The 13,620-nt window shown below is 34.8% G+C and overlaps 1 protein-coding gene across 1 annotated transcript; it reads left to right on the forward strand.

The window, feature by feature from the left end:
- The first annotated feature begins 5,059 nt into the window (after positions 1-5,059).
- On the forward strand, positions 5,060-9,287 carry LOC149416340 (uncharacterized). The gene is made up of 4 exons (XM_089641956.1): positions 5,060-5,192; positions 5,658-5,862; positions 6,483-6,635; positions 9,142-9,287. The coding sequence occupies exons 2-4, from the start codon at positions 5,709-5,711 to the stop codon at positions 9,285-9,287; spliced, it is 453 nt and encodes a 150-aa protein (XP_089498082.1). The 5' UTR covers positions 5,060-5,192; positions 5,658-5,708.
- The last annotated feature ends 4,333 nt before the right edge of the window (positions 9,288-13,620 follow it).

The raw sequence follows: 13,620 nt of genomic DNA on the forward strand, positions 1-13,620 counted from the left end.
GTCCTTCTTTCAATTGGTGGAGATAGACCGGATATTTTATGATGATTGGAAGATTAAGTGTTGGCAACGCATTATTTTTTAATCCCAAAAGTACCGTATTTTTGATTTCAATCGCGAAATGGCACACACAAACAAACGTATTTCTTGCTGCTTCTTCCTAGCACTGGATTATCGAATCCATTTGAGCAACCTTTAACACAACACGGCATTAATTTATCACCTTGAAGAATTCTAGCACGCAACATTATTTTTAGATGGGTGAAAGAAAATTCAAAATATTTACGCTAAAACCTTCAACTGACTTCAATCTGTGAAATGACGTCTTGGAAATTACCGTTATTTTTTTATCGGAGCATAACACATGTTTAGCTTCTCTTTCTGTTACACGAGTCGCTACGGTAGAGAGCGAGAGATCAAGATACAATTTTTGCTCTGAGCCAATGAGATCTGAGCTTTCAGCCACAACAGCTTTGTCTATAAGAATTTGGGTTGAGGATAACTCCTCCCATCAGGGTTACAAGGTTATGCGAGAGTTATACGCCCCTGGACTGAATCGAAGACGGCCCCGACGGCCGGTGCGGGTGCCGGGTGATGGTCAGGGGAATGAGGAGGGCAGCGCGGGAGAGGGGGACAGGAAGCGTTCGTCAGCGGAAACAAACATTTTTATTTCTATAATTATTAAAATTTTCGATGGTGTGCATTTACAAGAATATCGTGTATTATTTAAAATACCAGAAATAAATCACGTATTTGATAATTTCCTTGTGGCTGTACCTCTAATAGAAAGATGTGTAAAGAGAAAATAAATTCAATTTATAGCCATATTAAACGATGATTGCTTGTGCAAATATTAGAAAATATTATATAATGGCATTCAAATTCAAGTTTAGTATTTACTTCCTCACACATTTATTTGTCACAATTAAAACCATTGAATGACACACATTAAAATATACTAAAACTTTTATTTTTCAATATAACAAATTTAAATTAACAATTTTCATTTAAAAAAAAGGAATAAAAGCAATATTTTAAATACGAAAATACAAAAATGATTCGACGATCAATAAAATTTATATACATACACAAAACACCAAATGGATTTATTATTACAAATTCAGCGGCAAAATAATTATATAGCACTACCAATTATAAAAAGTTTAACAGTTTTTTATTAGTTAAAATATATTAAAAATGCTAAAATTCACAAAAATAATTCATCGATATATTATATCATTCAATAAATGTCATCGAAACGTATATTGCTAAAAATATAGCGGAAGCGATCTCTAGATAAAGCGGAGGGGAAAAATGCTGCCGGAATAAATCCTCGGTAGTACAAAGTTCGCTTAGTTCTAACTTTCGGCCGCGATTTCTTCCTGAAGCCAAAAGAACTCCAAAAAATGCATACATTTCTGTCTTCGTAATGTTAGGAAAGCTGGAATTTTTCGGATTGAGCTGACAGAATTTATTCGTATTTTCAATAATTTCCTCCACCATTTCATTTGAAATAAACAAATCAAAAGCATCTCTGATGGATACTATGTTCTGGCTACCGTTTTTCAATCCAGGGGTAGAAGAAATAATGTTATGGCTTCTGGTACGTAAGCTGGCTGGTTGCGCAGAATTCCATTGGAATCCGGAATTCGACACGTATAAATGTTGATCTGCAACGGATTCATTCGAATTTCCTACACTAACTTCATTATCACTTCCATTTCCACTTTCAGATATTTCCTCTAGTAATATTTCTTCCGGATCACTTTCAAATTCTGGATCTAATGTTTCGAATTCCAAGTCGCCATCATCACTGATCTCACTGTTCGAACTGTTAAGTAGCTTTTTGATCTCATTATCAGATAAATAATTTTTCTTTGCCATTGCGTTCGTACGCTACGAAAAAAAAAATTAAAACAAAGTCACTAACAAAAATCACAATACTAGAAATGTGCCCGAATGGTTGACAACATCTGCGCGGGACTGCGAGAGACAAAGACGGAAGGACAGAGCGAGAGATATGCTGTTTCGTCGGCTGCTCGAATTCAACTGAGAAGAAATGAGTTTTTGCGTGTTTTTAAACACAATTATTCTTATAACTTTTTTAAAACGTGTCCGATTTTAATCATTTTTGAGTCGAAATATGGGTAAAAATTTGATGAAAGAATAGACAAAAGGAAATTAGCCTAAACGAGATATTTGCGGCAAAATCTTTTTTTTAAAAAACACTGGGTCAAACCAGACCCATCACCGGAGTCGAGGTGTTAACGCGTTGAGCAACATCCCCTATTCCTCTAATCGTGGCGTGATTGCGATTTGGGAATAAATGTAAGCCAAGACGTTAGCAACATTCCGTTGTAATGAAATCGTTTTGCGATGCGCTATCGATTAGGACACGTATTTTCTGATAATTATTCCTAAAATCAAGAACATTAATGGATGCGGTACCTAATAGTATGGTTTGATTTGGAGAAAAAACGTTTGCATCTTCATTATTCAGAGTGCACAATGTGACATTATCGGATGGATTTTCAGATTCACGCTCGGAATTTTCCGCTAAATCTTGCTCATTAGAGTGAGAAGAGTCGGATGCTGTTGTATTAAAATGTAATAAAGGGTGATGATTTTGATTACAATATTTGCATCGGTTTTCCGATTTACATTTATTAGCAAAGTGCATTTTACTAAAACAAGCTTAACTAAGACAATTTCTGCATAGATTTGCACACAGTGCACTCGTATTGTTTTATTTTTCTGTCTGTTACACTAACAAACGCTTGGCTATATTGCTTCTTGTGAGTTTTTCTCCATACGCTGTTGCGATTTATATTCCGGTAATGCAGATGTCCGTTGCAATATTTTTACGTGTTCACGCAAAAAAATCACGAACTCTTCGAGGGTGTCTCAAATCTCCTTACTGACGATTCGAATGCCAAAGCTGTTTCCTTATCTATTTTTTGAGTTCCTATATAAAGGGAGAAATATTGTAATAAATTCTGAATTTTCAATTGTTGTAACGCCGAAATTTACGAATGAAACTGATCTATAAACGCTTCTAAATTAGATGCTGTTGGAATAGTTATTTGTTTAATGTTTAAAATTTGATCGAAATAATACGCTGCGTGTGTTCGATTATCTTCATATTTCTCTATTAAAGCATTCCAAATAATTTCATAACTATCCGCTGTTGTTGGAATCCCAACACAAATATGTAATGCTTTTTCAGACAATGAACCGACCAAATATTGAACTTTTTCTGCATTAGAGAGATCTGCGTTTTCGTGAATTACATTTAGAAACGTTTCATAATAAATTTTCCAGTTCAGTAAATTCCCATTAAAGCAGGGTAGCGTTAATTTTGGTAAATTAATATTATGTTTTGGTTGAGTAGTAGATGACGACTGTTTCATATTTTCATTATTTATTTGCCTGGCTGTTAGTTGAATAATGGCGTAAAGTTCGTCAAATGATTGTTCCATTTGAAAATTGGGAATATATTCCGGATTTATTGTAAGGTTGAGCATGTTTATTTCACTAACCATTTCCGAAAATTCCTTCCCAATCTCTGGTAACAATGTGGCATTTGCGCAAAAAGTGTTTTTTGACGATGTCGTCTTGAAATTTTTCATGCTATCAAATATTCTCTGAGCTCTTGTAAAGAATGAATTTTGACAAGCTTCCAATAACTTAATTTCTACTTTTGACGTTTCGTTAGTCATTTTTACGATAAATAATATAATAACAATAAATCGTTTAATTAAATTAAATAATGCGAGATCTTACTGTACAAAACTATATACCCTACCCACATAAATAAATCGACACGTATTTAACAATGAAACACAATATCGTGGATAAATGCGTAAATACGTATTATAATTAGGTGATGCGCTGGTTCATATCTCTACATAATAATGTATGTGGCTCGAATTGAACAAATGTTTAAGCTGTGGACCTTTTATAATCCAATATTGTGTACTTACAATCTTCAGAATATTATTTTTTATGAACTATGTATGTAAAAGCCCAATGGGCGTATAAATAAATAAATAAATCTATCACTTATAATGAAGAGCACAGAAGAACGCGTACCTCTCGTGTGTATTTAACGTATATAGTAGAGTGAAATCTCAATTGTAGGAATAATTTCTACAACGGCACGGCCCGCCGCTGGTTACACCAATACGCCCTTTTCGGACAGTCGTGCGACATTCAAAAAAAATCTTTGCAGGCAGCCCTATGTGTGCTAACATGATATTTAAATTCCCTCACTATGAAATAATACCTATTTTTGTTAACTTGATATTGTAACATCCTTTTTAATTAATAAAATAGAAACAGGGCGAGTGGTTTATTTATGGAGAGAGGGTTCTGAGATATGCTGCTTCGGTATTTTAGCTGCTAATAAAAATAATATATAATAAAATAATATCATATATCGAATAAATAATATCGAATATCATACTGATCAAGATACAAAGATCATATTTGCAATTTCGCTAAGGAATTGGTACCTATACAAATCATTATGACAAAGATTTAAAAACGAACCAGAAAACAAAAATATCGTTTGGGCGACGACAAAGCACGTGACAAAGCTCGCATATGAGTGACAGGATTTCATGATCGTGATATATGTTTATGTTCAAGTAATTGCCACTTGTTGACGATTTAGTACCGTCTCAAAATATTATTTCTTCTCGAATGGCAAAACTTTTCATACGAAATCGAAAATAAATAAAAATTGAAAAATAATGATAACGAAAAAAATATATATACAAATATATATATATGTTATGGTTAAGGTTTTCACGGGTGTAAGATGTAGAATAATGTTCTCGGTTTACCCGCGTAAAGTAGTCCTTAAAAGGACTTTTTAATTTCTGACGTTTCGGACAGATCGCACTGTCCATCTTCAGAGGCCTTATGTCCTGAATTTCGTCTCAAACTGAACGCTTTCGCGTGTCTGTTCGGTCCGGAAGTCAAGATACAAGTGATCTTGATATAGGTAGAGGAGAATAATTGTCTATGACTCATAATTGTTTAATTTCTATGCTCAAAAATTTTATTTGACGTACGCTTTCCTTAGTGCCAGTGATTTCATTATATTTTTAATCTCTAATTCTGCGTTATAGTCCTTCAACTGTTAAGCCTACGCAGCTTAATTTATATTCCCATACTTGTGATTGTTATTGGTAAGTACTGATGCTTATATTCATCGCTATTAATTTTGGTAGCTACCGTTATTCTGAATCAAACTGAGTGACCAATTTCCTTTAATTTGTGTTATATAATACTCAAATGCACAACGGCGCTGTGTCTAAAGCAACTTATCTTATCTTACACCAATCGGTACCTAAGTTAGGAAATCCATTGGCGTTTTGCTTGAGGAACTTTAAAATGTCAATATTCAGTATAATGGCGAACTCAACGAACGGTTTACTGGTTTAACTTTATATAGTATATATTGAGTTATACACGACTGACGACAATTCTCTCGACCGATTGCAAATGTCGACTTCAAGGTCAAAATTGTCATGGTTATTAATAGGATAATTCGTTATTTCCAAATATGCGTTATTCATACGATATCATTGTTTTGACAGAATATTCCGAGCACATTCAAATAATAGTTCCGTTACAACAATGTTCTTTTTCAGGTTTATTTGTTTGGGCTTGTACTAATTACCAAATCCTACTACACAAGTGCCATGGATCTACAAAATCCGGATACAGTTTCCATAAAGACGGAACCAGGGCCCCAAGAAGACAGCGGAGGGGAAATACCGTATACGGAAATGGATTTTGATGCCCCAGATGCAAAGATAGAATGTTGGCAAAGTGCGGAGACTTCTCGGACTGCCAGTTAGTTGCATTGCATATGTAAAAAAAAAAAAGATTTTCGTTCCCAGAAATTCTCTGTACGTTTTGAATTGTCCTCTCTTACATTACATACATATATTTGGCATTTTCACATAAAATGTGTCTTTGCCGGAAACAGCCAAACTACATCAGCAATTTGAGTATTTGTAAGGCTGATGGTAGAAGGGATAGTAGGAGGTAGATAAGTGGAACGTGAGAAGCAACTGGCTTTAGATATGGTCACTTAACACGGCCAAAGCCATTTTAGCCACTTTTATTTTGAGAATTGTGTTTCTAGGAATATAACTATGAATATTTGGTGTACTTTTGTAATTATATTATATCTGTTTTTCTTATGTGTGTTAACCCGGGCGATACTGAGCGTATCTTAAGAAGTTAAAAGTGGGATATACTAGGCGGAAGTTGCTCAAGAGCAAATAGTTTTCCGTTCTTGAAGCATCGGTCCATGAAGCAGAACTTTTCGGTCATTCCTATTACTTAAATTAATTTTAAAGTCTCCTATCCAAATTAATGCTTCTACATTGTTAATCAATGCTATCTTCAATCGTTCAAAAAAACCTTTTGTTGTTTTTCGATGTTCACCATTCTTATTGTTTTTATAGGTAGCATTAAAGCGGAGACTCTTTCAATCAAGGCAGAATTAGGACCCCGAGCGGAAGATGAAGGGGGATTTCCTTACATGGAAATCGACATAGACCTGCCAGATGTTAAAAAGGAATGCTTAGAACACTTTGAAAGAATTACCCAGACACCAGGTAAAACCGATGTAAAACCGTGGACTCACAATCTGACAAGCCACATGCTGTCTCATAGTGGAGAAAAACCCTTTAAATGCTCTGAATGCAGCTATTCGTGTACTCTAAAGGAACATTTGAAGGTACACATGCTCACTCACAATGGAGAAAATCCTTTTAAATGCTCCGAGTGCAATTATTTATGTTCTCATAAAAGCGATATGACGAACCACATGCTGTCTCACAGTAGAAAAAAACCCTTTTCGTGTTCTTTGTGCAACAAATTATTTACTCAAAAGGCAAGTCTGACCAGCCATATGCTGATTCACACTGGAGAAAAACCTTTTTCGTGTTCTTTGTGCAACAATTCATTTACTCAAAGGGGAAGTCTGACCAGCCACATGCTGATTCACACTGGAGAAAAACCTTTTTCATGTTCTTTGTGCAATGCTTCATTTACTCAAAAGAGCCATCTGAAAAGCCACATGCTGACTCACACTGGAGAAAAACCTTTTAAATGCTCTGAGTGCAACTATTCGTGTACTCTAAAGGGATATTTGACGGTACACATGCGAACTCACAATGGGGAAAAACCCTTTTCATGTTCCGAGTGCAGCTATTCATGTTCTCAAAAGAGCAGTCTGACGAGCCATATGCTGACTCACACTGGCGAAAAACCTTTTTCATGTTCCGAGTGCAAATATTCATGTTCTCGAAGTCGCGTTCTGAAGAGACACTTGCTGACTCACACCGGAGAGAAACTTTTTAAATGCTCTGAGTGCAACTATTCTTCCACTGTTAAGGTAAGTTTGATGGTGCACATGCGAACTCACGGTGGAGAAAAACCTTTTTCATGTTCTGAGTGCAGCTATTCATTTTCTCAAAAGGGCAGACTGTCGAGACATTTGCTGACTCACACTTGAGAAAAAATCTTTTTCATGTTCCGAGTGCGACTATTCATTTTCTCAAAAGAAAAGACATATTCTGATTCACATTGGAGAAAAACCTTTTTCATGTTGTAGCGGTAGGAACCGTCCGCTCACATAATATGACTTCTAGACACGCGTTGGCATTGAATTACAGCTGTCACTCGGAGGATTCACAATTTTTTCTGCGCATTGAGTTCCAGAGAATTCGTCAGTTGGTTTTCGAGGCTGGTGGGGAACACACCTGAGGGCGAGCTGCTTGATTGTCGGGAGATTATTCACGCACGTGAGACATTTTAATAATCCTTATGAAATAGACACATAATTTTATAGATATCATCATGTTTATAAATTTGTTTAGAATAGTTTATAGACTGGCGCTCATTGGTGATGTCTTATTTTAAGATGTTTAGATAATATAATTTTACAAGTAAATGTCGTGGCCAAGTTCATATTACGTTTATGCTTTCAAATAGCCAACCACCCCTGTTTTCTAAATGTGAGTCATTGCTCTTGTATTTAAAGTTTAAATTAAATTCACAACATATTATTATATCTCAATTGATATTCCGAGTGTTCATTTCAATTCCCATGTTTGCTGCAAGCTATGGTCGATCAATTCACCGGAATATGGTAAGATTAATACATGCGGTGACAATCGACGTTACAATGTACTTTGTGCAACTATTCGTTTTATCAAAAGAGAAGTCTGACGAGCCACATAATCAAACTGTAAAAAAACGTTTTTCATGTTCCGAATGTAACTATTCATGTTCTCGAAAGCAGCATCTGAAGAACCAAATTTTGACCCACTACACTTTAAATCAGTTAAACAAAATGTTTGACGTTTCCTTGACATCCCGAAGAGATCAGACGAATGACTTTACTCTCAAATTATTTAAATTCCAAGCAATCGATCGTACAAAGAACGTAATCAAGTTTTATCATGCCTCTGTCCTACTATAGCACACTTTAAAAACGTCTAATATCTTAAGTAGAATATAATTTGATAGTAAAAAATTTTTCCCAATACTGTACTTAAAATCGATAATTTAGATATATATATATATGTGTATATAAATATTTTTTTAAAGAAAGACAAATATTCCCCGGTTACGAATAACCTTGCAATATTTGAAATTCTCCTACTACCACCACCGTAAGATGAAAATGTTGCTTGTGTTGTGATGGAGGACTTAGCCAGCCGAGGAATTGAACACACTACGCCTGGGTTGGACCCAAACGCGATGTCAACTCGGCCACCGACCGTATATAGATAGTTTGAGAAATAATTTTTTAAGATCGGGATAATCAAGGCTATTTTCCTATTATTTAGGTAGGGGTATTAATAAAGGCTCTATACAACCCTTTAATAAAAATGACGGAATAAAATCAGGTCCAAATGACGTTTTCGCTTTGAGTTTAACTGCAAAGCGCTCAGTCACCACCAAAAAGTTCAGAGGTCAAAACACCAGCATTTAGCCATGTCTCGGTCAGTGCTATGATATCAGTCACCGGCCGCGACATTATGGTAAAAATGCGAGCATTTCGTTTTCAACCCTCTGACATTTTGGTAGTAAATGATCTTTTTTGTGTGCGAGTTGAGTCAGCTGTTGCCGACCGCAACCGCTGGAAGACGAGGCGCCGTCAGCCTTACTTCCCATTCCTTGATGAATGTGCGGCGCGGCCAGTGTTTTGCTTTCAAAACTTCGGCAACAGCCGGCTGAGGCACGCCAATCTTAAATGAGGAGTACTCACCCCGAGTTTTAATTTTTACGACCTTATATGATGCGGCGCCATATAGTGACGTTAGGTAATGCGACATGTCATCGCAAGAAGTATCAGGATGGAAGGGATAACAGTGAAAGAAGTTCAATACTGATGGCTCCTTTTCACTCTTTTGATTACCCCGTACGGTGACACGCCGCTTGCGTGCAACTTTTGTCCATTGATCAGATAGCCTTTTAGGTTGTAATATGTTGGGAGTCGTATTATCGGTAGAGCTATCAGTCGTGGCAGGAGCGACGGGTTTGGCGGGTTCGGCCGCAGGAGACGATTCCAATGGGTCAGCGGGTACGGCCGATGGTGATGGTGATGATTGAAGTACCAGTTTTTTCTGCACCTCAAATTGTGGTTGGACAGATGATGTTGATGGCAAAGGGATAGGTTTGGCCTTAGTACCTTTGACAGTATCTGGTATCTGTGCAACTTCGGGCTTGGCCTTCGATTCCTTTGCCTGCGAGCGAGTAACTCTCGCTCGCGGTAATTCGCATTGCGAAACAGGAGCGGGCTGCATGAGGCGCGGTGGGAAGGGGGGCAGGGGCGAGCCGGCCGTCGCGAGAGTTGTACACGCAATAGGTGCCATACTAGTGTTAGTAATAGCTGCAGTCACAATTGTTTCAGTAGTAGTAGTAATTATGGTAGAAGGCACAGTGCGGGCGCGGGGAGGCGGGTCGCACTGAATTTCAGGAATCGGCTTCTCGTTACCATGCTTCGTTACGCAGGTACTTTGATTAATATTTGACTTACTACCGACTAGTAGTACTGACTTAAATTCTTTAACGTCAGCTGTTAAGCTGTCTACTTTGGTGCTCAACACTTTTACTATATTAGTGAGCACTTGAAGCTCATTCATTAATACACTTAGATCGCTCATTTTTTGGCAAAGTAATAGTATCCCGAATAAATATTCAAAACAAACGGCGCGCGGCGTAATACGTGCGTTCCGCCGGCAAGGTAATTCTCGACCCGATTATATCAATTGCTTTGAAATGAATTGTATTCATTTTATCATCATTAGTTATTTCGACATTATTAAAGGAAGTATTAGGTACTAGTAGATTTATCAGATTTAACAGATTGGAAATAATCATAAAACATATTGCAAATTCGCTGACCATCACTCGAGGAAACGTTTTTGTGATACATGTTATCGGTGACTTCAGAAGATGAAGTATGATCATCGATAATACATAAATTATTTAAATATATTTATCTTAATTTATCGGTAAACATATATTGGAAATTGGCATCTGCTTTTTAATTATGGAGTGATTATCTGTTTTTAAAATAAATCTCACAACACTATATTTTAGTTCTTCAGAAATGTGGCTTATGTCAATGATTAGTTTATGAAGTGTGCAATTACAGGGATAAATAGCTTGGCATGTTTTTAAAAATCAGTCTTATCATGTCTTAAGTATTTATCTTTAGAGTAATAAAAATATTCTAATGATTTTTTTAAACAATAATCTAAAACTTATGAGATAAATACAATCACAATATTAACATAGGGACACAAATTATCAAATTGTTTTTTAAAGTCAATTAAAATAATATATCTTATTTCAGATTAAGTAAGCGTAATAAAATTAAGGGTACAATATAACATAATCCAATTTTAGGGACTAAATTAACTTTTTGAATTGTTCATAATTCAAAGTTTTTGTTACCTTAATTTTATTTTTGGACAACCATATATTGTACCATCTCACACCTAAATACAAATAGTGGTGCCGAGCCGTGATCGTTCTATGCAAAGGGCCATCCAATTAAGCCATTAGTTTTGAATATATTGCTTATGCTATCTGAGGGGTGAATTTTATGTATAAAATATTCTTTATAAATTTGATATAAGGCGATTTTCTTATACAATGATGTGATAGATGTTACATTAAATTCCCGACATAACTCTAAAGTAGGGATAGCGTATGGTTTCCTAAGAATGATTTTTATAATTATTCTTTGAAATGTAATTATGGGCTATAAGTAGGGTTGCCATCTCTAAAATTTGGAAAATAGGACAAGAGGCGTGAAAACCCCGGATTTTAGAGCCCATAACCCGGACATGTCAACAGGTTTTTTTAAACACAATCAGTGTAATAAAAACAGTTTAAAATGTCATAAATCACCTTTTTATTTATTTTCAGACCTTAAAATTGAATATTGTCATCTTTATAAATGTACATAACAAAACAGAATCTTATTACAGTTTGTTACACATTGTTTTCATAATCAGTTAGAATTTTTTCATTCTTAAAATAAAACAAAAATTATTAAAATACTGTTATGAAAACTAAGCCTTATTAAAATATTAAACTTAACAAAATAGAATTAAATTTTTAAACAAAAATCATAAAAATACTGAGACCATTTTAGTATTCAGTCTTACAATTTTTGAGGTAACTCTTTTAACTGAATAATAATTATCTTCTTTAAATTTGTATCAGCAGCCATTTACATAACAAAATACCTCTTAACATAATATGAACTAAATTCAGTCTTCTTAAATCTTAAGCAACAAAACTGACCCTTTTTAAAGTTTAGACTTACTGGAATGTAAGTTACATTATTAATTTTTTATAACATAATATCCAAAACTATTTTCATTTATATCACCTTAAATTTTAATCAACAGCCATATTACCTTAACACGGGCATTAGCCTAGTATGGTTGTAAAAAAAACATAACAATTGTAATTTCAAGAAATCTATGAAATAATAAAAAATTAAAATTAAAATTCTACATTTCTTTTACGTAATAAGAACAATCATTACTTTAACTACAAAAATGAATAGAAATTATAGCACTTGTAAGTACATTATTTGATTATCTAGCTATTAAAGATTTTTCCTCAGCCTCTTGCCTTTTTACTTTTCAGTTTTTTTTTGTATTTATCACTCTTTCCGATAGCTTTTAGAATATCTTCCCTTTTTAAAAGGAATTTGTAAAAATCAATGCAGCTGTATTCTTGGAAATTGAATTTAATTTTAATTACTGGCGAGATTGTTTCTACGTTTAGTAAATTTCTTTCTTTTGTCCATTGTTGTGAAATCAATGAGAATATTCTCTCCACGTTGGCAAACCATTGGCAAACCCGAACTACAAATGAAACCCCGCCCGGACGCTCCCCGGACGCCTTCTAAACTAGGACAAATCCGGGGAAACCCGGACGGATGGCAACCCTAGCTATAAGGAAGTCTTAAAAGCCCCTCCCCACCCAATAATCCCATTCTGCAATATGCACTGAATTAATGCATAATAGACAATTTCGATGGTTTTCTTATTTAAAATGTTTCATATGTTGTAGAAAATATAGAAAAGTTTCTTATCGAACCAATTTTTTATAACCTTCATGTCATGATTGGCTGCATTGGTAATTTTGTTGCTTGTATTTTTTCTATAATTATTGCAGTCTCGTCAGCAAATGATATAAGTTTACCATTAAGTGATAATTTAAACACATGGTTAACGTTAATTATAAATAAAATTGGTCCAATAACAGTCCCTTGGAAATTCAAAATTTTAAAGTTTGATCGACACTTAGTGAGTTATTTAATTTTACTTTTGTCTTCTTTGTGATTCCATCAAACCCTGGTGAAGATCCACCTTTTGATTCACTAATAATGTTTTTTATGTCATCTGTTGTTACAGGTTGGAAAACTGACAGATTATTTTCTTTAAGACAGTCCTTTTCGAAATTCGATATCTGTTTTATAATTTTTATCGATCCGTATAGCTAAATTTTGATTACCATCATTTTAAGTATGACAATTATATTTCGAAATATTAAGATTTTTAAATAAAAAAATAAATAAAAATAAAAGTTATCTAATTCCTCTATGAAGAAATCATTCTTCTTAAAGAAATAAGGAATAAAGTATGCGAAATACAACTCACTCATATTCACATTGGTGACTGTTAGCTGTGTGATCATTTTGATAACTCATTCTGTTAGTGACAGGCTCTTGTTTTTTGGTGCAGTGTTGTATTTTGTGCTCTTCTGCACTGTGGAGGCATCTGGGATTCTCCAAGTTTTCGAGGCATCTCAGTGAGGTGTATCCGTAACCAAGACAATGATTGCATTGTATCAATGAGTCACAGTCGTTCCTCTACGTGTGCTCTTGTGAATCCAATATTAATCCTTTTTTTCGATATTATTATTTTTCTTAGTTTGGCTGTTGTTTGTATAATGAAATTTTGCTAATTTATCAGATTTTTTTAACAACAATTGGTTCATTGCCAGTTTCCGACGTCATGGCATTTTATAGGTCTTCATTTCGATTTATCAAATCTGTTA

The sequence above is a fragment of the Hesperophylax consimilis genome, chromosome 17, assembly GCF_061612785.1.
Source record: "Hesperophylax consimilis isolate HC1 chromosome 17, BYU_Hcon_1.0, whole genome shotgun sequence".
NCBI lineage: Eukaryota > Metazoa > Arthropoda > Insecta > Trichoptera > Limnephilidae > Hesperophylax > Hesperophylax consimilis.

Bases quoted from the DNA above. Each gene is read 5' to 3' on its own strand.
- LOC149416340 (XM_089641956.1), top strand. From the start codon at position 5,709: ATGGATCTACAAAATCCGGATACAGTTTCCATAAAGACGGAACCAGGG. The intron at 5,863-6,482 runs GTTAGTTGCATT...TTGTTTTTATAG, and splicing joins GGAGACTTCTCGGACTGCCA to GTAGCATTAAAGCGGAGACT. The intron at 6,636-9,141 runs GTAAAACCGATG...TTTGTGTGCGAG, and splicing joins AAGAATTACCCAGACACCAG to TTGAGTCAGCTGTTGCCGAC.